At 42.8% G+C, this 20,192-nt stretch overlaps 1 protein-coding gene across 2 annotated transcripts in view; it reads right to left on the reverse strand.

The window, feature by feature from the left end:
- The window catches only part of EPHA4 (EPH receptor A4), a 107,346-nt gene that overhangs the window by 56,090 nt on the left and 31,064 nt on the right, over positions 1–20,192 (reverse strand). For both annotated transcript variants that reach the window (XM_075417840.1, XM_075417839.1), the window contains exon 4: positions 8,940–9,095. In XM_075417840.1, coding sequence (XP_075273955.1) covers positions 8,940–9,095 — 156 coding nt within the window. The remainder of the gene's footprint in view (positions 1–8,939; positions 9,096–20,192) is intronic.

Here is a 20,192-nt window from a genome sequence, read left to right on the forward strand (position 1 = left end):
ATTAAAGGACAGTGAAAGGAGAAGAGAAAGAAATTATTCCCAGCTAAGCAGCTCCCAAGTGACTTTGTAGTCCCATAAAATGACAAGAAATAAGGAGGACCTTGCAGCTTGGTTCTTTGCTGCCCCAGGTTGACAGGATGCCAGAATCCCACTTTTAAACAATGAGCAGCTCCAAATTTTTGCCAAACAGCTACAGGCAAGTAAAAAAAAAATCTTTTTCCTTTTCTCAGTGGTCCCAAGGACAAAAGTACTGAAGGTAAAGTCCTGGGCTTTGGTTTGGCCAATTTTATCAGACCCAAGTAGCCATTATACGCTATTTTCTTAGGTTGAAAAACAAAAACATGCCAAAATAAACCAAAAAAGCACCTCAGCACAGGGTTCTGACACTCAATGCGTTTAAAGCGAATTTAGAACTTACAAGAAACCCACTCTGACCGCATCCAAAATAAAGCTCTGTCCAGCCACCTGCCCTCACCCCTCTGTCTTAGCACTTCCCCTGGCAGAGGGCTCCTTACCAGCAGCTCCTTTTTTTGTGCCAGCTGAGTCCTCAGCCATTAACAGTGGCAGTGGATTATTTTGGCAGCAACATTACCCATGAAGAACTAAACTGATATTATCAGTAGCTGGACTGTAACCACATCTGTTTACTACTAACCTATGGTATGGTTGATATTTATTACCTTGAAAGATCTATCTGTGGGAGGAGATCTATTAAAAAGGCAAGCTGAAAACCACACTCTCCATGGAAGTGCTCAAGAAGGCAAGCCTTCATTACGAGAATCCTGTCAGTAGCCAGATCAGTGCATTTAAAATGTACCCTTCTTTAAAAGAAAGATGCTTTCAAAAGATATGTATTCAGCTAAGTAACAAGCAGGATGAGGCTTTTGAGCCCTGGAAGGACAAAACGATTTAAAAAATACTTTACTCAGTCTGTGTGTGCATGTGTGTAAAAGTACATTTCTTTATCAGGTAACGGATGTCTCTGCAGCCAGGGCAATGGATAATTATCGTCAAATGGGTTGTCACCCTGCATTCAGTCTGTGTTTGCCTGACAGTGTGAAATCGGAAGCTTCACCAGCAATTCCCACCAGACATCAGAAAACCTCCAGCATGTAGAAAAGACTTTAATCTTCTTTAACCATTCCCGCACTCTCCTTGAGGAAAATACCACCTCTCTTTTTTGAGGCAGAAAAAGTAGACCTTAGCTTGATAAGGATTAAAAATTATTCTAACAAACAGTAAAAAGAATACAATAACCTGCTGCAGTTAGAAGCTTTCTAACTTCACCCCCAAACACCTACAAACATACTGTTAAATGCAGGAGAGTGCCAGCTACACGTGTTTGTGGAAGTCAATCAGGCAGACCAGCAGGCTTCAATGGGCTTTGGACCGGGACTGACAAAAGGATCCTCTTTATGAGCCTGCTCCAGAGACACTGACCCTCTTCATCTCCGGTGATTTCAAAGGGAACTCGGGGTATTCAGAGATCTTGAGCTAATTTGCTACATAATAAACAAGATTCATACAACAGGGAAGATTGCTATGCCTCGCTGTTGTTTAAAAGGAGCCTAGTATGAACTGGCCTGTTTTCAGTCGGGAGCTTGGCACTGGCTACACTACAGAGGAGCAGTTAAGTCTTTGCTAAGTTACAGGAGCAGCAGGCACCTGGGAGTAAGCATGCAACTGTCTAACAGCAAGAAAACCTAACTAGAAATGCATTATCAGAAGCGCTGACAAGTTTAGCACATCTTCTGCTATACAAGGCCTGAAAGCCAGCTTTTGTGTACAACACGACAAGAATAAAGGGAACAAATAATGAGGTGGAAAAAAGAAAAGATCCATACAATGATCAGCTCCCAAGATCTCTGGAGCATATCTACAGAGAGCAATGAAACATGACTGGAAGGGCATCAAGTACCTTTGAAGGGGCTAGCTCAAGCACTAAGAGGGAGTACGACTCTGCTAAGGCTTTCAGCTGTGTTGCCAGCCTCGCCAATGTGACCATACTGCTACTCTCTCAACAAGGTCTCACGATGCCGATACTTTACAGATAGCCTTTAACAGTTCTAATCAATACTCTTTAACTTGATCATGATCCTAAAACTTATCTCCCTGGAGGCAGGGCTGAGTGTATAATAAAGAGTTTACTATTTTCAGAGTGAATGCAAAGAAAGTAATTATGAAATAATCAATGTCTTTAAACTCTTTAAGTTCTCTCACTAAAACGTCTGGCAAAGCGATGCCAGGCACAGCCGTCAAGAAAAAGCACCTTGGCCTCCTCTTTCCATCTCATAAAGCTTCATTAAACATGTACAACTGTGGAGCTGTCAATAATGTTTCAGCATGTGAGCTGTGAAGCCCTTCAGATAAGCCTTTGCTGTTGATCTTTAACCATCTGAAAGACAAGTTATAACGCAGAGTAAACACCTGCCCTGTGTAAGTTTAGGCTCAGAAATAAAGCCCACACCTGCCTGTGGCAGTTGTATATGTTGCTGCCACTAACTACTTCTTTCAGCAGTTGTGGGCAGATCTCCTGTTGCTATGGGCTAATTTACACAAGCACTGACAGTCTGGACAACCCTCGCTTCTTGTCTGCCTGGCTATTCCTGACCATTTATCATTATAGATTATGTGTTTTCTCAACTGGTGAGACCAAAGTCAACAGTCCGCAAGATGCAGCCGCCACTTGCAGTATCAGTCATCTGCTCTATTTCCATCCCCCTTCTCCTTTCTGTGAACAGTTAGCATTACAACTAGGTTTTAATAAGGCAACTGACTTGGTAAACAATTCTTAATTTATTTACTCAGGCAAGACTGCTTTGACTTCAGTGGGAGTTCTGCCAAGCTAGGGATCTTGGACCAGTGCCAGTGATAAAATGCCCATTTTACTGGCATGTACGATTTCCTATTGACTTGCCAAAAGAACCCTGGTTACCATCTTCACAGCAGGCTTTGTTCCTTTCATCTGGAGAACAATCCAACTGATATTTCCTCTTCTTTCCAGGCCAAGGGAGCTAAGCAAAGAGGTCCAGTTAACCACTGGCAGAGGTGTGGGAAAACTGACACTTGCAGGTATCACCCCTGTGGGCTCTGGGTTTCTCTTCCAAAAACTGCCATGTAAGAACATTTTGCATTGCCACATGTGCTAAGACACATTATCACATCTACTCTAATATGCTGTATTGCAGACAATATACCTGTGTTCATTCAGTCTTTTGAGATTAAAAAGCAGTATTCCACTGCAGATACCAGAAAGTTGTCTGACAGTCTGACAGGAGGGAAATTCAACCGGAAAAATAAGTTGTTCTGTCAATGGCCCAACTGCTGAATGACTTACTCTGCTAGTCCTCTAATTTACTTCAATGTGTCTACAGAACTGGGTCCTGACTAACCAAATCAAAGACCCCACTTAACAGAGTAAATGCCTCTGTTAATTTAAGGGTCTGGCCAGAAAATCAGAAGAGAGCTAATAAACAGCTGCTGTATTTAAAGTAGTGATGATTTTAAGTCTACTGATTAAAAGCACGCATTGTCAAATTACTCCCGTCTCTTCTCTTCAAGCCATAGCCACTCCCCTTCTTATTCAACGTTTTCTCATTTCCTCCAGCCCGTCACCACAGACGAGGGGAGACAGCCTTCTCCTTTGAGATCCCCATCACTCACAAACCCTTTCTCTTGGTCTGGCAGCAACTGATGGTCTATTTTCCCAGCCTACGCAGAGAAGAAAAATCATTCTCTCCATACTGCCTACCTACTGTTCCCTCTGCTCTTGCAACTGCACCTTAAGAGGCATTTTGACGTACTGTTTACATAATGAACAACCTTATATGCTGTTCTAAGAACAAAATTATTTATTTCAGGTACGGACATATATAAAGACTTGGAAGAATTATTATGTCATAAATTTAACATCTGAAGATCAGAGGCTGTATTGGCATATACTTCATATTACAGAGAACAGGCTTCAACAGCAGAGGTTAGACTGAAGTAGCGCCAGAGCAAGTATGCAAGCCCAAGGAAGGTAGCATGGCAAAGCCAATGCAAAGCTACCTACAGCATACTAGCCAGCATAACCGTGTGTTGTACCCTACTTTGCTATTCTTCTAAAAGCTAGAACAGTGATAATCGGCGTCTGTCTGGAAATTTAGAAGAGGCACAAGTTAGTTTAAGGAAAAAGAGCACATTTGTTTATTTAGAAGTCTAAGCAATTATAATAAAACTACCCTCAAATAATCATCTCCTGTGTAATTACTCATTTGCAAGCACAGTTATTAGGTAGGTAAATTCACTCTTTTTTGAAAATACAGGTCAAGTATTTATCTCTAAGATACGTTAAATGCAATATGAGATTGTGCTAAGGGCGTATATTAGACTGTAACATTTACAAAATTCAAGTGTTTAGATCTTTCAGAGATTTTTTTAAAGCCTTGACCTTGGAAACAAATAAGGACAGTGTTATTTTAATGTGCATTCAAATTTTAACAACATAGTCACACAGCTCTAGTGGAATCCACACTGAGTTTCCACTGTAGATTGCTCATCATTTCATTATGGTTCATTATGCTGATAACTGTCAGAAAGCATTAGAAGCAGGAGCCTTGAGTAATAGCACTGAAATGGTAATTTAAAAACAATATACTTTCTGGAGGAAATACAGCAGTGCACTAAATTCAATTAGAAGAGGCGAATGTAAAGACAAGTAAGTGACATTTGCTGTTTGAAGTCAGGCTCTTCGATTTCTTGATAACCTAAACTGGAGAAAGCTCTTTTAAAGCAGGCACTTTTCTCTTGCATCTCACTAAATTTGCTCTCATTATCTCCAAGCTTCTCCGGTATAAACTGTCTTAAATGCAACCATTTTAGAAATATTTCATGCCACGCCAAAATATCAATCAATCAGCCACTGTTTGGGTGACTAAATTATTCAGGGTCATTTACTGAGACAGATTTCAAGCTGGACAGTCTATGCTGGTAATGTCTCTTTTGTAAAGAGCTCCCAGTTACAAATCATTAATAATCTGAATCAAACAGACAATATAAACAATACAAAACCGCCCCATACTCATTCATAATGTGAGCATTGTTTGTTAAGAAACAGTCAGAGAATGCGACTCATTAACAGTGGGGACGTAGGACCAACACCCGTTAACTTGGGTGGGAACTGCACATGCCTGCACCAGGCTGCAATTCACAGAGCATCTCCTTACAGAGAAGGAAATTCAGGGTTGAGGACCATGATTGCAACCGATTGTTTTCCAGCCTCATGGATTTGTGTGTTGGTAAGGCAATTTATTAGATTGCTAACCTTTTGAAAGACCCATCCTCTCAGCAAGCACTGAAATATAATGAAGGTATGAATAGTTGCCTTAACATTATTTTTGCGATGCTTCCAAAGGGGAGAGGCATCCTTGTTTTCCACAGTTTGTACTCAAGCTTATTACAGGTCAATCATACCATCTCCATGCCCTAGCACACAGCTGACAAGCCCACTGTGCTTCAAAGTTGAAAGTCTAAATTCCTGAGTTAGGTCGAAGCCGCAGATCCAGGGCGGCTCTGCTCCTCAGTGGTGACAGACACATTGATGATTATCCCTGTGAGGCAAGCTTGAGGGAAAAGATGCATCAGTAAATACATGTAAGGTCAGAGTGCCTACGCCTGGCCTTCTAACACAGCCCACTCCACTCCTACACTCACATCCCTCCACATTCTGCTCTTACTTGTACAAGACTTTAGCCAGACATAACTACTCACTCTAGCAGAGCTAAAATAGAGCAGAGTACTAAAACTAGAGTTTGAGTTATCTGTTTAGATTGGATGCCTGGCTTACCTGAAAGTTAGGCACAGTTTTTTACAACTCAGCAACAGATGGAGATGTCAGAGAGTGGCGTCACGGAATGAGAAAACTCTGGAGCACCTCTGCTGACCAGCGAGCGCATCAGGAAGTAGGTGTTGCTTTTATGACTTACCACGGGAATTGCGAGAAAGGAAAAGGAAGGGGAATTCTCCAACTCCCATTCATCCGCTAGCACCATCAGGCTAATGGAAAGTCATAACCGTCTTCCTCCCCCAGCCTAGAAGGCGAGGTAAGTGACGAGGCCAGCCAGTTTATTACTAAAGGAAATCAATAGCCAAGGGTCAAGGCTTTACAAAAACATGTCCTAAGAAGGCTGAATTTCTTCATCTTAAAAAGTGTTTAGAAATAATAAAGAAAGGATCAATCCACAGTCCATTCCAGGTGTCCTCTCCAAATTACTCAATGTTACTTTTATTCACCTGGTCTAATAGTTCTCCAAGTGAACAGAAACCTGATTTTACAAGCCAGTGGAGCAGAGTCTATCTTTTTGCTAGAAGAATGGATCTCAGATACTGTGTTTTATTTCTTCATTAGTGCGCCGTCACACTGAGCGATTACTAAATGCAGGGCTGAATGAGAATACCAGGGTTAAAGAGAGCATAATGAACAAAGAAGGTGCCTGATTATCATGGCTGTCAGCACAAGGGAATTGGGTTTGTCACCTGGTTTAACCAACTGGTAAGAACTGATTAGAGTCTGAATCTGTCTGAAAGAACCTTTGATGTTTACGCTCCCTTCTGTCTCCACATCTTGTCAAGAAAGGCAGACAAACAGGGAGCTTCTTCCGGAGGGGCTTCCTTCAGCAGAGGCCCTTTGCATGCTCTCTTGTCACTTGCCTCAAGTGAGTGGGCAGAAGGCTACTTTGTGTGGGGAGCATGGCAAACGAACGGCACCCCCAGGAGCCCCCTGCACCCCTCGTGCACAATGCAGAGGTGCACCGCGCACGCAGAGCTGTATTTTGTGCCTGTGCAGGTACCACCATCGCAGCAGTGTTCAAACACTGCTAAGGCAGACCTCAGAGAGGGGATATTAGCAAGCACAGCAGCAGGTGGGAGAGCAAAACTGCCCCACAAGCCAGCTCAGAAATAAACTCTGTGTCTTCCTTCACCTTGGATCACAGAAAAAGAAGCCCTTAAGCTACAGGAAAATTCATAGGTATGAAATGGGATCTCCTGTTTTCCAAGACCAGGGATTGCGGTGTTGCCTTTCCCCTGCATGCCGACTCCTCCCAGACTGCTGCAGAGGTGAAGACTGAGGCCAGCACCATTGCCCGTGTCCTCTCTTCTTCCCTCTTCCTATTTCCAGGGTAAAAGACCAAGAACAGGGACTTCAACTTTGACTGACCTCCAAAGACAGGAATGTGGAAGGGTGCCAGAAGCAGACCCAAGACTTGACAAAAAAGGGCTAAGCTTGCAGGGGCACATTTTACAATACAAGAAACACACATATCATTTGCTTACAATTCCCCCATCTGGAATTGTTTTGCTCTCTCCTCATACTTCACTCACTGCACGTGCCTATTTAAGTTCAACCGGTTGATTACTAATTTGATTTCAATTTGGTCAGGATACCACTCACTAGGACCAGGGCTTTATGAGCAGCTTTTGCTGGTATAATGTCATTTAGGGTGTACCTCCCGAACAACAGTTTTACTGTTGCAAAAAGACATTCTTCCTATCAAAATGGGCAAGCTTTATATCTCCTAGTGTAAAATATATCATAAAATGCATGTTTCTCAGCAATATTTCACAACACAGTTAGACCTCCATCCCCAGTCAACATTTGGCAAGGGATATACGGACCTCTCTGCTTCCCTACTAAGCAAAAGCAGCTGCTTCTGGCTATGCCCAGACCTGCTTAACCACCACCCAGCAAAACTCACAGCTGAAAAGGAGCAGATAGCTGAAAGAAGAGCTGGAATCAACGGGGTGTGGGGAAGGGATGAGTGCTGGCTTAGTTATGGACATACTTTGTTTCTGCCATGTAAGGGAGAAATTAAGATTTAAATAAATGTGAGTCATCTCTCCAAAATTAATTTGGAATACATTAAAATGTTACAAAAGAAATATCTCTTGTCTTCCCTCACTCACAGACACACACACACACTCTCTACATAAATACACAGCTGAACTCCAAAAATCTGGAAGTATTTCCAACAACTTTCAGCAAAAGCCACGCATGGATATCCCCTGGTAAAATACAGCCCTTTCATTTACTGTTTCAAACTGCTCTCCTCCTATAGAACTGAAAACCGAAGAACTAGACCATCAAGATTTAACACCAAGGCATGCCTGGAATTCCTGGTCTTCGACTGCATGAGCCATTAACCAACACATAGGAGAAGCAGTTGTTCCAGCAACCCCGTGGGTGCGCTCAGTGCACTACGCCTCTTGTTCGCCCTGCTGAAGCCATTTTGGTCAAACTACTGAAAATTCAATTTTCTCTACATTATGTATTTATCTACAAAGGATAAAATAAACCATACTTTGGGTGTTTGCTTCATTAAGGTTTAAAGATTTATTATTACCACCCCTTTCAGAGGAACATTTTTATGTTCCTAAGGGTCACCAGCTGTATTTTGAGCAAATCATATATATAATGAGATTATAAATATTTACCCTAGGTCATATAACAATGAGAAAAGCTTTCACAATTTCTATAAATATCAATATTTACAGAGATGAAAGGTGATGTGATCCACTGGACAGGTCCTCAGACTGGAACTTGGACCTGTATTTTATTTCCAACTCTGTCACTGAGGTGTGTGAGTCACTACTCTTTCGCGGCTTTGTCTCCTCCCAGCCTCCTGATTTATTTAGAGCGTAACCTCTCCAGGGTCAGTGCAACCACATCACTGTTAGGAATTCAGGGCTGAGAACCAATGCTTTCTCTCCCAGAATCAGGAGCCAAAACACAAACTGCATCTGCAAAGGGCTGTAAGAGCTACTGAATGCTGCTCTCAGAAGCAGGACACTTCATAAGAGACACAGACCTGTGGCCAATATTTTCTACATACAGTGTGAAAGAAAGACAGGAGGAGAAACGGATGATAAAAGGGGAAGAGACTGTTCAAAGACCAACTTACGAGTGCAGGGCATGGAGGCAGCATCATTTTCAGCTCGGAAAAAGCCCCGATCGCAGGTGCAGGAGGTAGAGCCTTCCCAGATGGAGTAACTGTGAGGCGGGCATTTGGCACAAGCCACATCTGTCGAGAGAGCCTTGTAGTATCCAATTTTGCAAGCTAGATGGAGGAACAGGAAGGGAGAGTGTTACTTACCCAGGCTGTGATCATAAATTGCTAGCTTACTTATTCAAAATCAAGGCAAGAGACATTTCAAAGAGATCTAATGATGTCCTCTTAGCCCCAGGTGAAGAATTAACAATCATCACACTCTTAATGAATAATCCTATTTCAGGGGATACTGATTTCTAATACCAACAAGAGACATTTTAAAAGCTGGCTTGGAGATGGTAAAATAAAAAAAAAAATTATACTCTTCTATTGGCACTGCCAGAAAATCAGCTGCCTCTTTGTGCTTACTGTGGAGTTGCATGTTGCTTAACCCATGTCCACCTGCATTCACACACACACACACAGAGCATGACAAAAGGGGTGCAATTGGTTTATTCTATGACCACTTAAGGAATGGCAGCTGACAGTCAGACACTGCCAATTTTTAAGAGGGAGTGGGACAGAAACCCACTGGGACTGGCAGCGAGGCCCGCAGCCGAACATGCCCGGAAATGGCACATCTCCCTCCTGGCAAGGCAGGACTCATTTGGCTCTTTCTCCCCAAGGAGGAAATCAGCAGTGCTCTCGCCTCCTCGAAGCCAGGGCGTAGAACTGCAGCACTGCCACCAGGTCCCACGTGCAGTTGGCAAGCTTTCAGTGACATCATCTTCATAAATGCAGTGCTTACATGGACGGCTACTTTTACATCACTTGGAAAAAACTCATTAGCATCATTAGTAACACATTTTAATAGTGGCTAACAGGTATGTCATCCTACAAAGTTCTCCCTCGGGTACAGATAAAAGCCCACCATCACTGCTGGCTTTCAGTACTACAGAGAACAGAGAAAGTGCCCAGGCACAGAAACATGTCAAAAGCAAAGGCTGTTCCCGGTATTTACTGCGTGACTCACTCTCGCCATCTCATCATCTATCACCTACGCTACCTTTAGGGTTCCCTGCTATGCGCAGGCTCCAGAACACAGGGCGCAGCCCCCTGCACAGCCAGGACTCTTTCTGTTTTACTCTTCCCTTAGTCCCCCTCATACTTTCCCTCTTTCTCTTACGAAGCCCTCCAAAGGGAAACGGAGAGGGATTTTAGTAATACATTTATAAAACAGCAAATTCCTTCATTCTTATTAACCAAAGCCATTTCTGAAATTCCCTTAACGAGTCCTAACTTTATGACGTGCCATGCACCATCTGTAAGAGCGCTGGGAGATCAGTCCACTTTCGCTTGCTATGGCTGTCACTGGACCAGAGGATCACATAAAAACACACTGCTCAAGTGACTAAGATTTGTGCTTCCAGAGTTTACATGCATGATGTTATTAGACAAGGTTCAACTTGCAAGGTGCTTTTTGCCCATGCTTCAAACGGCCTTGGGGTTTCAATTAAAATCATAAACCACAGCTTTGGCAGGAAGAATCACAGGGGTCAAACCCAGACGCCCCACATCAGAGACAATTAGTCCCTGAGCACAAATACAAACCCACTGGGTACAGCCTCTCAGCCAGGCAGTCGTGCTACACAAAGGCAACTCGTTTAAAACAGTTTATTCTGCTTGTGATGTGAATTGCTCACGAAGAAAAAAGAAAACAATGTGGAAAATTACCTTTCACTTTTTGATGTGATTTGCAGTATCTGGTGAGTTGTACTATCGGTACACGTCCTCTGCTGCCTGGTTTACCAACAGCAGCAGTCAAGTGGCAGATTCTGATCTGAGATACTATTCCCGGTTTTCACTGTCATAGCTGAGATCAGAAATATGACTAAGCCTGTGTATGACCAGGACAGACACTGACAGGAGGGATCTTGCTGCCATATATAAAGATAAGGCATGGAAAAACAGAACACAAGAGGAGACCAGACTGACTGCTCTTATCCACAAAATTCTTTCTATTACTCAAGGTTGTTAAAATAAAACATGTAAACTGTAACATTACTGTTAATATGAAGATCACAGCTCACAGAAATTTTTAACTGAACAGCTGTCTTTTGCATCTTCCTAATATGAAATACTTAGAAGATAAACCATCTAGTACAAGGCTGAAGATCCTGCTCGGGCTATAACACGCTGTTGGAAAGGCAGGAAAATGTCACAGGTAAAGATTTTTGTGACCATTCCTCCTCCTCACTGTCTTTTCAGACTCAGTGGTTTAAAAGGGAATAGATGGATACAGTGAGTACTGCAAAGTCCACAGTCTGTAATTGAAGGTTTGGGGTTTTTTTCCCCGTTTCACACACTGTATTTTGTTTTCTACTCTATTAAGCCAAGTTCATCAGTATTTCAAGACCTGAAGAAAGCTCTCCAAATGGAGTGGCTGCTCCTAAAGCACACACAGCCATTTTGCTTCAAAAATGCCCTACTCCTGAACAGTTAGTTTTCTTCATTTTAGTGTGCTCAGAGATTGACCACGTTTCAGCACGTGGCATAGAAGGACATCAGAGAACGTGTTGCATTAAACCAGTAGTTCTTTGCCCCCAAGAGCTCCATGGTACCATCACTTAAAAACTCGAGTCTAATCCTGTAAAAGCTGTTCTTAGCATGAAGTACTGCCGACACACCTATTGCAACCAGCGCCTGTTAAGGCTCCGGATGGGCTTTTTTTGAAGGTTAATGATTCAGCAGGCAAACGAGAAGCCTGTACAGAACCTGTTCCCTGAAAGTCTTTATTGCTTGCTCATGACAAATCTTCATGCGGCTGCTTTTCTAGGAAGGATTTGCTGGGTGAGACCTGGCATGAATGGCGATCTGACAGAGCTTTCGAAAGATACCATTGTAAAAAGATTAGTTCACATGTGCAATGCAAACTTTAAATTCAATTCCCTAGCTTTGACTTAATTAGTTCTTTCTGTCAAATTTTTTCCTTTTTTTAAAAAAAAACCTTTTCTTGCATTCAGATCACCCACAAGCATAACAAAGTTACAATCATCTGCACTAGATCCAAGGAAAATTCTCAAACAAAAATATTTTCAGCATGAAAAAGCTCAGTTTTTCCTCAGAACAAATCACACTAGTTTTAAATGGATATTGGCTTGAAATAATTATGCTGATATCTTTTGAGTTCTAATGTTAAAATCTATTTGATTTCTATTTCTCTTAAAGTGAGACAGTATTTGTCAAACATTGCTGGCCATCACTATATGCTCTTCTTTTCTTTTTTTTTTTTCAATTTACCAGAGTGATACATATTAAAACTGCAAAAATTGCTCTGAACAATTATGGAACTTCAGTCAAATTTGGATGTAAATTTTCACAAGCTGTTTTTCAAACTCCATTTTCTACTTCACACCTGATTTTCAGACTCATGGCTTTCTCCAAAAAAAAAAAAAAAAAAAAAAAAAAAAAAAGGTGGGCTGGAAAGAAGTCTGCTTGCTTGGTTTCTCCAAATGCTGAATTTTCTATTTGAAAATTTTAGCCAGAAATTTCAGAATTTAAAAACTCATGTCATAGTGGATGGGGTTCTAGTCACATTCTTTGTAGTCACAGCTACCACAAAATATATGCATTGTTTTTAACTATTTTTAAATAAGCTATGTTTTTTTTCTGGGGGAAGGATCTTAAAAAAAATTACTCTTACAAATTTAACGTTGTTAAAAGAATTCTCCCAGTGCTTGCTCTTAAATTGCTCCTTTGTCCTTGATGGCAATGAATCTTTCCATCATAGTCTGGAAAAGGCTTGACATGCTTAATAGTTCTTTTAAAAAAAAAAAAAAAGTGTAACGTCTTGCAAAGGCTTGGATAATCTCTTTGTTGACTAGTTCCTAAACTATTAAAAATTATTAAAAATGTAGCGCATATCTTAAAAAACTCTCAGCGAGTTCCAAAGCTGCTTCTTTGTGCCACGGAGGCAGCGCTCTGCTCTTCACCCCCACGAAGGCGACGCGGGACTCTGACCCAGGGAGGGAAGAGACTCTGGAGCCAGGGGAGCTGGCTCAGCTCTGAGCAGAAGATGGGACAGGGAGGGTCCAAGCGAGCCAGCCCTGAGCTGACAGCCACTGGGCAGGATCTCCTGCAGCAGCCCTGGCAACCAGGGACCAAGGCCAGAAGAAAGAGCTTCTACCTGCTGCTCCAGCCTCTGCAGAAGATGAGAATTCACAACGGAGAACAATACTGATTTCCAGATTAGGAGCTAATAAAGAGAATGGGTGAATAAACAAGCACAGAAACATGGTTTTGCCTAAGTAAATCTAGTTAAGTCAATGAACGCGTATTGGAAGAATACTTGACGTAGGTGTTCTAAAGTGCTTGTCTGCAGCAGCAGCAAAAAAGACTAGTGGGATGACAGTCCCGTACAGGGGGAGGTACGGCACAGGAACGCTGGACCGCAGAGCCATCGCCCTATAGATCACTAGACTAAAGGCTGTGATCTCCCAATCAGTTGCGCAAGGAAAGGGCCCTCAACCAGGACAGGATCACAAACTGAACATCCCAAAAGGGACCAGAGCACCACCAAGAACATTTATTATCACAGGCAAGTAATAATACAGCTAAAAACCTGTGGGGTTAGCTGAAATTTCAGAAACTATGCATTCAATAGTTTCCATTTTTTGAAGCAGAAAAATGCATCGACTGCACAGTCATGAAAATTTCAAAACTCCCTGAGATGCAATTTTGAATCAAATCTCCCTCCACACACAACGGAAAAGGGGAAACCTTTTTTTAAGTCAACGATTGTAGCCAACTTTAATGAAAAACCCTGAAAGAATACTCTTGGTGAAATGAACGACAAAGCAAACAATTTAAGAGAAGATATTTCAGTGTCAGGCTTATAAATTTCAGTGAGAAAAGAAATTTGTGTTTAAACACTCGACAAAATACTTTTATAGCATATTTCATGTCTTTCACCACTGGTTACTTTCTCTACAGCTCTTCCCTGGCTGGAAATATTTTAAGCTCGTGTCTTAACGGCACCCTTAGGAACAAAAAGTTACTTTTATTTTTCCCCTCTAATGTTCTTATTCTTTAAGAGGATGGATTTTCTCTCTCGGATTGTAACAAAACCACATCTGCCACATAAGTAGGCAGCATCTTCTCAGCTCTCTTTTACTGTTATTACCATTTCTGAACAGATTTTTGTGTGTTAATTATGGAACTCAATTGTTTGGATAGTCTCTTTTGATGAGCTTTCTGCCCCGCACCATGAACCCCTCTGTTATTGTACAGCTGTTTTACTTCCAAATGCTCATCAGGGTTTTCTAATTGTCAAGCTGTCCCAGCGACTCGTTCTTTTGACCTAAAAGTCAAAGAAAGGGAATCACCCTTGTCTCCCCGACATGAATACCACAGGAGTCCCAGTGGCCCCCCGATACCTACGAGACAATGCCTTTCCAGATCATTGCCACTACAAGCATAACTGGGTTTCGGGTGGAATGAGAAGATTTTAAATAGGATGAATTAATGAGTTTCTTGTAAAATTAAGTCGTACTCCTGGTCCAATCTAATTACTCACTGTAATGCCCCTGAGGGTGATAAATAAAGATCCTTAGAAGCCAGGAGGAAAAAAACAAAAAAAAGGCTTTCTCTTGAGCCTTTCTTAAAAGTCAAGTTGTAGAATTTGGTGTGATGTACCAAATGCTGTTTCCAAATAACATCAGATTCCTTTCATGTTCACAATGTAAGATCTTTGTCTTCTGTTAATAATGACCTTACGATTACTACAAATTAAAATGAGTTCCCCATCTTTAACTCCTATCTCTGATGAGAAAACCAGTACTTCTCATCAGTATTTCTTGTTCTATGGATGACAAGAGGAAACACAAACACAATCCCACTAGGGAAAGAGCCTAGACTGTTTGACTTCAGGGCAGTTTTACTCCATGATTTGGTATAAACCTGGGAAGTTCAGAACAGAAATAAAGTGACCTCAGAGCACAAGTGTACTGTGATGTGAAATCCAAACTCTGTTTAAGCCGCTGAAACTGTGCACACAGGTACACTCGCAGGCACACACACAGACCCTCCTGTGCAAAGCTGCAGCATAAACTGAGCGGAGGAGCTTTTCACACAACCAATCTGAACAACCTTAAAAAAAACATCTTTGGTTATTTTTTTGCCAGTGCAGCAACCTTGGCTACAAGTCTACAGCCTGTGCTGTAGTTTGTTTGTTTGTTTGTTTGTTCTTTAAACTCCGGGGACGGACCCAGCGATGACAGGAGAGCTGCAGCTCTGGCAGAAGCGGAGGGAAGCACGGCCGCCCCAGACAGCCCACAGGCACACTCCTCTGCTGGGCTGTTCTCGGCTTGCTCGGGCAGCTCCTCAGCGGGGACCGGAGGTCTGGCACCCACTCGCTGCAGGCGATGTGACCCCACTGCTGCTGCCCACCTCGCGCTCGGCTGCTTGGAGGCTCACCTTCCTCCGTCCCCAGGCACCCGGCACAGTGAGGGGAGAGGGGCGGCAGGCACCCAGCCCTGGGAGAGCGCAGGGTCCCTGGGGGCTGCCCAGAGACGAGGCCACGCCAGGCTGGGCTCACACTGCCGGAGGTGGCAGCCACGCAGGCACACATGGGGCTGCTCCTTCCGACTTGTGCTGAGCGTGACCCTTGCAAGGCCAAAGTCCACATCCTCCAACGGAAACCTTATCTTCCCAATGCAGTAATTCTTAACATTAGAAGACAGACATCAGGCACGTGGTCTCCAGCTGCACAGCACGGCAGGGGCAAATCTCCATCAACCCCCTACACCGACCCGAGCACTTACAGCAGCCGCTGCAGGAGGACTCAGCCATGCTGGACCAAACAATGGTGGCTCCGCTGCAGATAGCTGTTGCAGCCCTTTGGGCACTCAGGAAAGGCTCAGCTGCAGACAGGAAGACGAGGAAGAGGAGGCAGCATCCCAAGGCAGTGGCTGTAGGTAGTCACAGCAGTACTCAGAAACCTTGGCAATCCAACAGCACGCTGCATCCACAGTGAGGAGCTGATGATCACCTCACTAATAGGTGGCTAGAATTTTTTTCTAATCTGAAGAAATTCAACTGTCTACTTCAGTTTCAGAAGTTAAAAGTGAGGAGCAAGGAGCTAGAGAGATCTTTAGCGTGGAAATGAAACACGATCACCACTCAAGGTCTCTTCTCGAATCCTCAGGAGGGAAAGGGATGAGGGCACTCATTGCTAACTGCAAGGCATCGATGGCCACAGGCTGTCAAAGACCAAAGACGGCAGGGAGTGGCCATACACTGACATCAGCCAAATTCCTCTGCACCTTCAGACACGTCCCCTCAGGTCCCACAGACTCTTATAAGCCCACTTCACTTAAGCACCCCTTAACTCACTCCTCTCCCGTAACACTTCACTTCCACAGACTATGCTGGACCCGGAAGGCCAGGTGGCCAACCTTAACAATGAAAACCAAGGTAAAAAAGCATTCAGTACCTCAGCCTTTTCTATGTCCTTGGTCACTAGATCTCCTGCCCCACTGGGCGGTGGGACCATATTTTCCTCAGCCCTCCTTTTGGTGCCTGCAGAAGTAGGTGTCCTTGGTGTCCTTCATATCCCTCACTAGGTCCAACTCCAGCCAAGCTTTGGCTCTCCTACCTCCTCCACTGCATCCCCAGGCAATGGCTAGACAATACAGTCCTCCTGGACACTTGCCTTGTGTGTCTGAGCTGTGCCAGGGGCTCCCTGCCCATCCACCCTGGCTTTCTGCTACACCTGCTGTGCCTTCTGCAGCTGCAATGGGCTGTTGGTGTGCTTCCAGCAGCTGGTCCTTTACCACCCACCAGGTCACATGGGCTGCTTCGCTGCCCTCCTGACAAGCAAGTTCCTGAACCAGCCAAAATGTGCTCTCCTTAAGTCCAGGGCTCTAATTTATTTTCATACACATGAAGTCCAGTGAAATAAAACAGGAGAAATTAAGAAGTCACTGGCTTAGCACAGGGCACAAGCACAACAGGACAGGACATCTGACCTGCCAGTCTGTTCAAGAGAGCGCTACAGGCACAAACAAAACTGTCAGGTGTACCGTACAAGAGCCAGAACGGCCTGTTCATCCCAGCCAAGGAGGTCTTGTTCACCCCAGTATCATTTGCTTGATACAGCCTTCAGAGTCAATCGCCAGACATTTTTACCGTGCAGCCCTGCACATGCAAATGGCACCGCTGGCACCGTTACACTTCCACATCCTCTCTGCAGGGACAGACTTTGTATTTCTGGAGTGCCACTCCTAAGCAGTATCAGTTCCCCCGGGTTTTACACAGAGACATGCTTGCTTTTTACAGCAACTTTTCAAACCAACTTTTATCTCACACAAAAGAAATATAATTATGCTGATACTGCAGTCATTTTAAAAGCTGAAATCTACTTTATCAGGCACCCTTTTCTAAGGAAACTAGACAGTCAAAAGCATTAAATAAAAAAATAAAAACATAAACAATTCATATGCTAAGTAAGTTCAATAGTCCTGTACATGGAAAAGCCCAAAAATTCAAAAATTAGCTTTTATTTTTAAAAACTATTAAGAATTATTCTGAACTTTGCTATACAGTTCATCGATCACAACTGCTAAAAAAACACCCTCTCAAAAATACATAAACTTGAAAATTTCCTATTTCTATTAATTAGTAGTTATAGCTTACATATGCAACACCCATCTTTGCTACAGCTGTGGTATTGGGGGGGAAATAGTTGGGGTAAGTTCGACATTTTCCACATCGTGATTGCTCCTGATCTTTGACAGTGCCCTGATCTTGCATTAGCACTGTCAACGCCGCCCGTGCGTGCTGCTTCCAGCCCTGTGCTAGGAGGGTCAGCTGAAAAGTCTCATCAAGATACCATAAAAGGATAACCAGCCCCCCGACAGAGTATTTGCTGCATTGGGGTTTTGTCTGAAATTAAAAATTAGAAATCTAAAAATTCAGGGTCTGGGTGAAACAACTCCTGACTGAAAAAAAAAGACCACCACACCAAAAACCCTTCCTCAGTGAGAAGCCAGCAGTTTTCACAGGGAATGAAAATCCCAATCTGCTCTGCTCTCTACAGGAAGATATTTGCTAGGACCGGCAATGGCAAGCGGAGCAGCCGACACTCCAGCAGCGGGAAATGCAAAGGACTGTTTGTCCCCGTACTGTCTCCCGGAGGTGTCCCTTCCTCTCCAGGCAGCTGTAGGATGCAATTCAGCAGAGTATTAAAAGCACACATAACTTCACATTTGAGCGCTTTAACGAAGAGGGATGTACTGCTGAACTGGGGACTCGGCATCTCAATGGTTCACTTTTTTTTTTTTTTTTTAATATTTAAACAATAAAAAGATGCCCTGGTATGATTTCTCAGAAAGAGCAATTGAGCAGCTGTGTCATTTTTCAGCACAGAGAGTTCTAACATAGCTAGCACACTTGTGCAAGTGCTAAGAGGAACTTTAAAATATTAGTCACGTGTTCGGATGTTCTCCATTTCAGTGTGCTCAAGCTGTCACTGTGCTCTATCGCAGATTTCATCTAACTTTGAAAGTTTAATCACCTTTATACAAGCTGTGAGATTTAAGAGATGAGTCAATTTATCAGTTCAAATAATTACTCAATTAGAAAACCAAGTTCATGGTTTCCCTTGAACAGAAGCAGCAAGAGGAGAATCACAAAAGTAACACGTATTTAAGCAAACGTAAGAAGAGTTGTTTTAAATAGAATAAAAAAAACAAAATATAGAAAATCATTATTTTTGTTCTTTAAGCAACTCAATTTTACAGAAAAAAAATAAATCACTACTGAAGTTTTACAATATACTCCAGTGAAAGCTGATTAATCGGCCTGAATCTTCACATTAACAAGCTCTAATCCTCTTGTCAGGGGACCTGCTTACAAGCTTCTCTCCCCAGTCATGTAAAAGCACTGATGGGAACAGAGATGTGTATCTCAAAGCACTGTCCAGCCAGCCTGGGATTATCTCTCATCTCCTAAATCTTAACAGTTCTGTAGAAAGGCAATTAAACTTCCGAAGTCAGATGAAGTTTGCGATAGAGCACAGTAGCAGCTTGAGCAGTGTGACATGGAAAGGCCTAACACATAGCCTCGACGCTGTTTAAAATGCTATTTGCTCCCAACACAGGCATCCTCTGGCAGCAGATAAGGGTTCTGGACTTAAAAAAAGAGTGTGCTCCTAAGGTATTAAAGAGCATCTAACATGTTATTTCCAGTTATTTTAAAAGTGCTTGTATTTTACACGTGCTAATGAGACACTGCAAGTTGGCTGAAATAATTATTACATTAACACCCTTTAACGAACTGTCTATTGTCAAGAATTTGTGGATTGATCCTGCACATAAATCCTTTAATGCTGTCTCCTTTGTGCAAGTGGAATTTCACTCCACAGCAGTACTCAGCATAGCTGTAATATCTTCTGCTACTGTTTGAACTTGTGTCATGACTGTGATGGAGCCACCTCATGCCAGCAAACTAAAAACTACAGCGTTTTTCTGGGCTTTTTTGTTCTTGGGTTAACCGTGAGCAGCCCAGAACACAGTTCAAGCTCTTATCTCTGGATAAGATGCCTTAACAGCAAGATGCCTTAATATGGTTTAATCATCACATCTTCTCTAAATGGCTGTATGACATTATTTTAAAAAAAGCTATTTTGGTCTCCCCAGAGAATTGCTCCACACAAAGGTTTTGGAAGATGCCTAAATATAGACAGTTCTGGTGAGACTCGGGTCTATGCAAGATAACAACTCTGTGCTATTTCTGACCATTTAGCAAAGACACTGGGAACACAATGGCTTCAGACAAACACTGCTTTGGCTCTCCTCAGCACTACAGAAAATAGATGGAGGGCTTCTGAGAGGTTCCCATCAACATCACTGTAAAAACTATCAATCCTCTACTAAGTAGTACATCAATCAAAATAGTGGCGTGCAAATCATGATCCATTAAGTACTTCACACTTGATTACCCATGACATTTTAGAGAGGGTCATACATTGACAACTTGCTTCTCTCTTCTTTGCCCTTTGCTATTTGGAGTGCATGACCACTTTTAGTTCATTACCAATGCAAAGTTTAGCACAAAGCTTAATTTCAACACAAGGAAAGCAACAGCTCAATTGTTTGTTCTTTTCTCCTTTAATTTGCTCAAGCTGTACGTTTCTTTCTTCTACACTGATCGTACCTTTTCAGAAAA

This window comes from Opisthocomus hoazin, chromosome 4, assembly GCF_030867145.1.
Source record: "Opisthocomus hoazin isolate bOpiHoa1 chromosome 4, bOpiHoa1.hap1, whole genome shotgun sequence".
NCBI lineage: Eukaryota > Metazoa > Chordata > Aves > Opisthocomiformes > Opisthocomidae > Opisthocomus > Opisthocomus hoazin.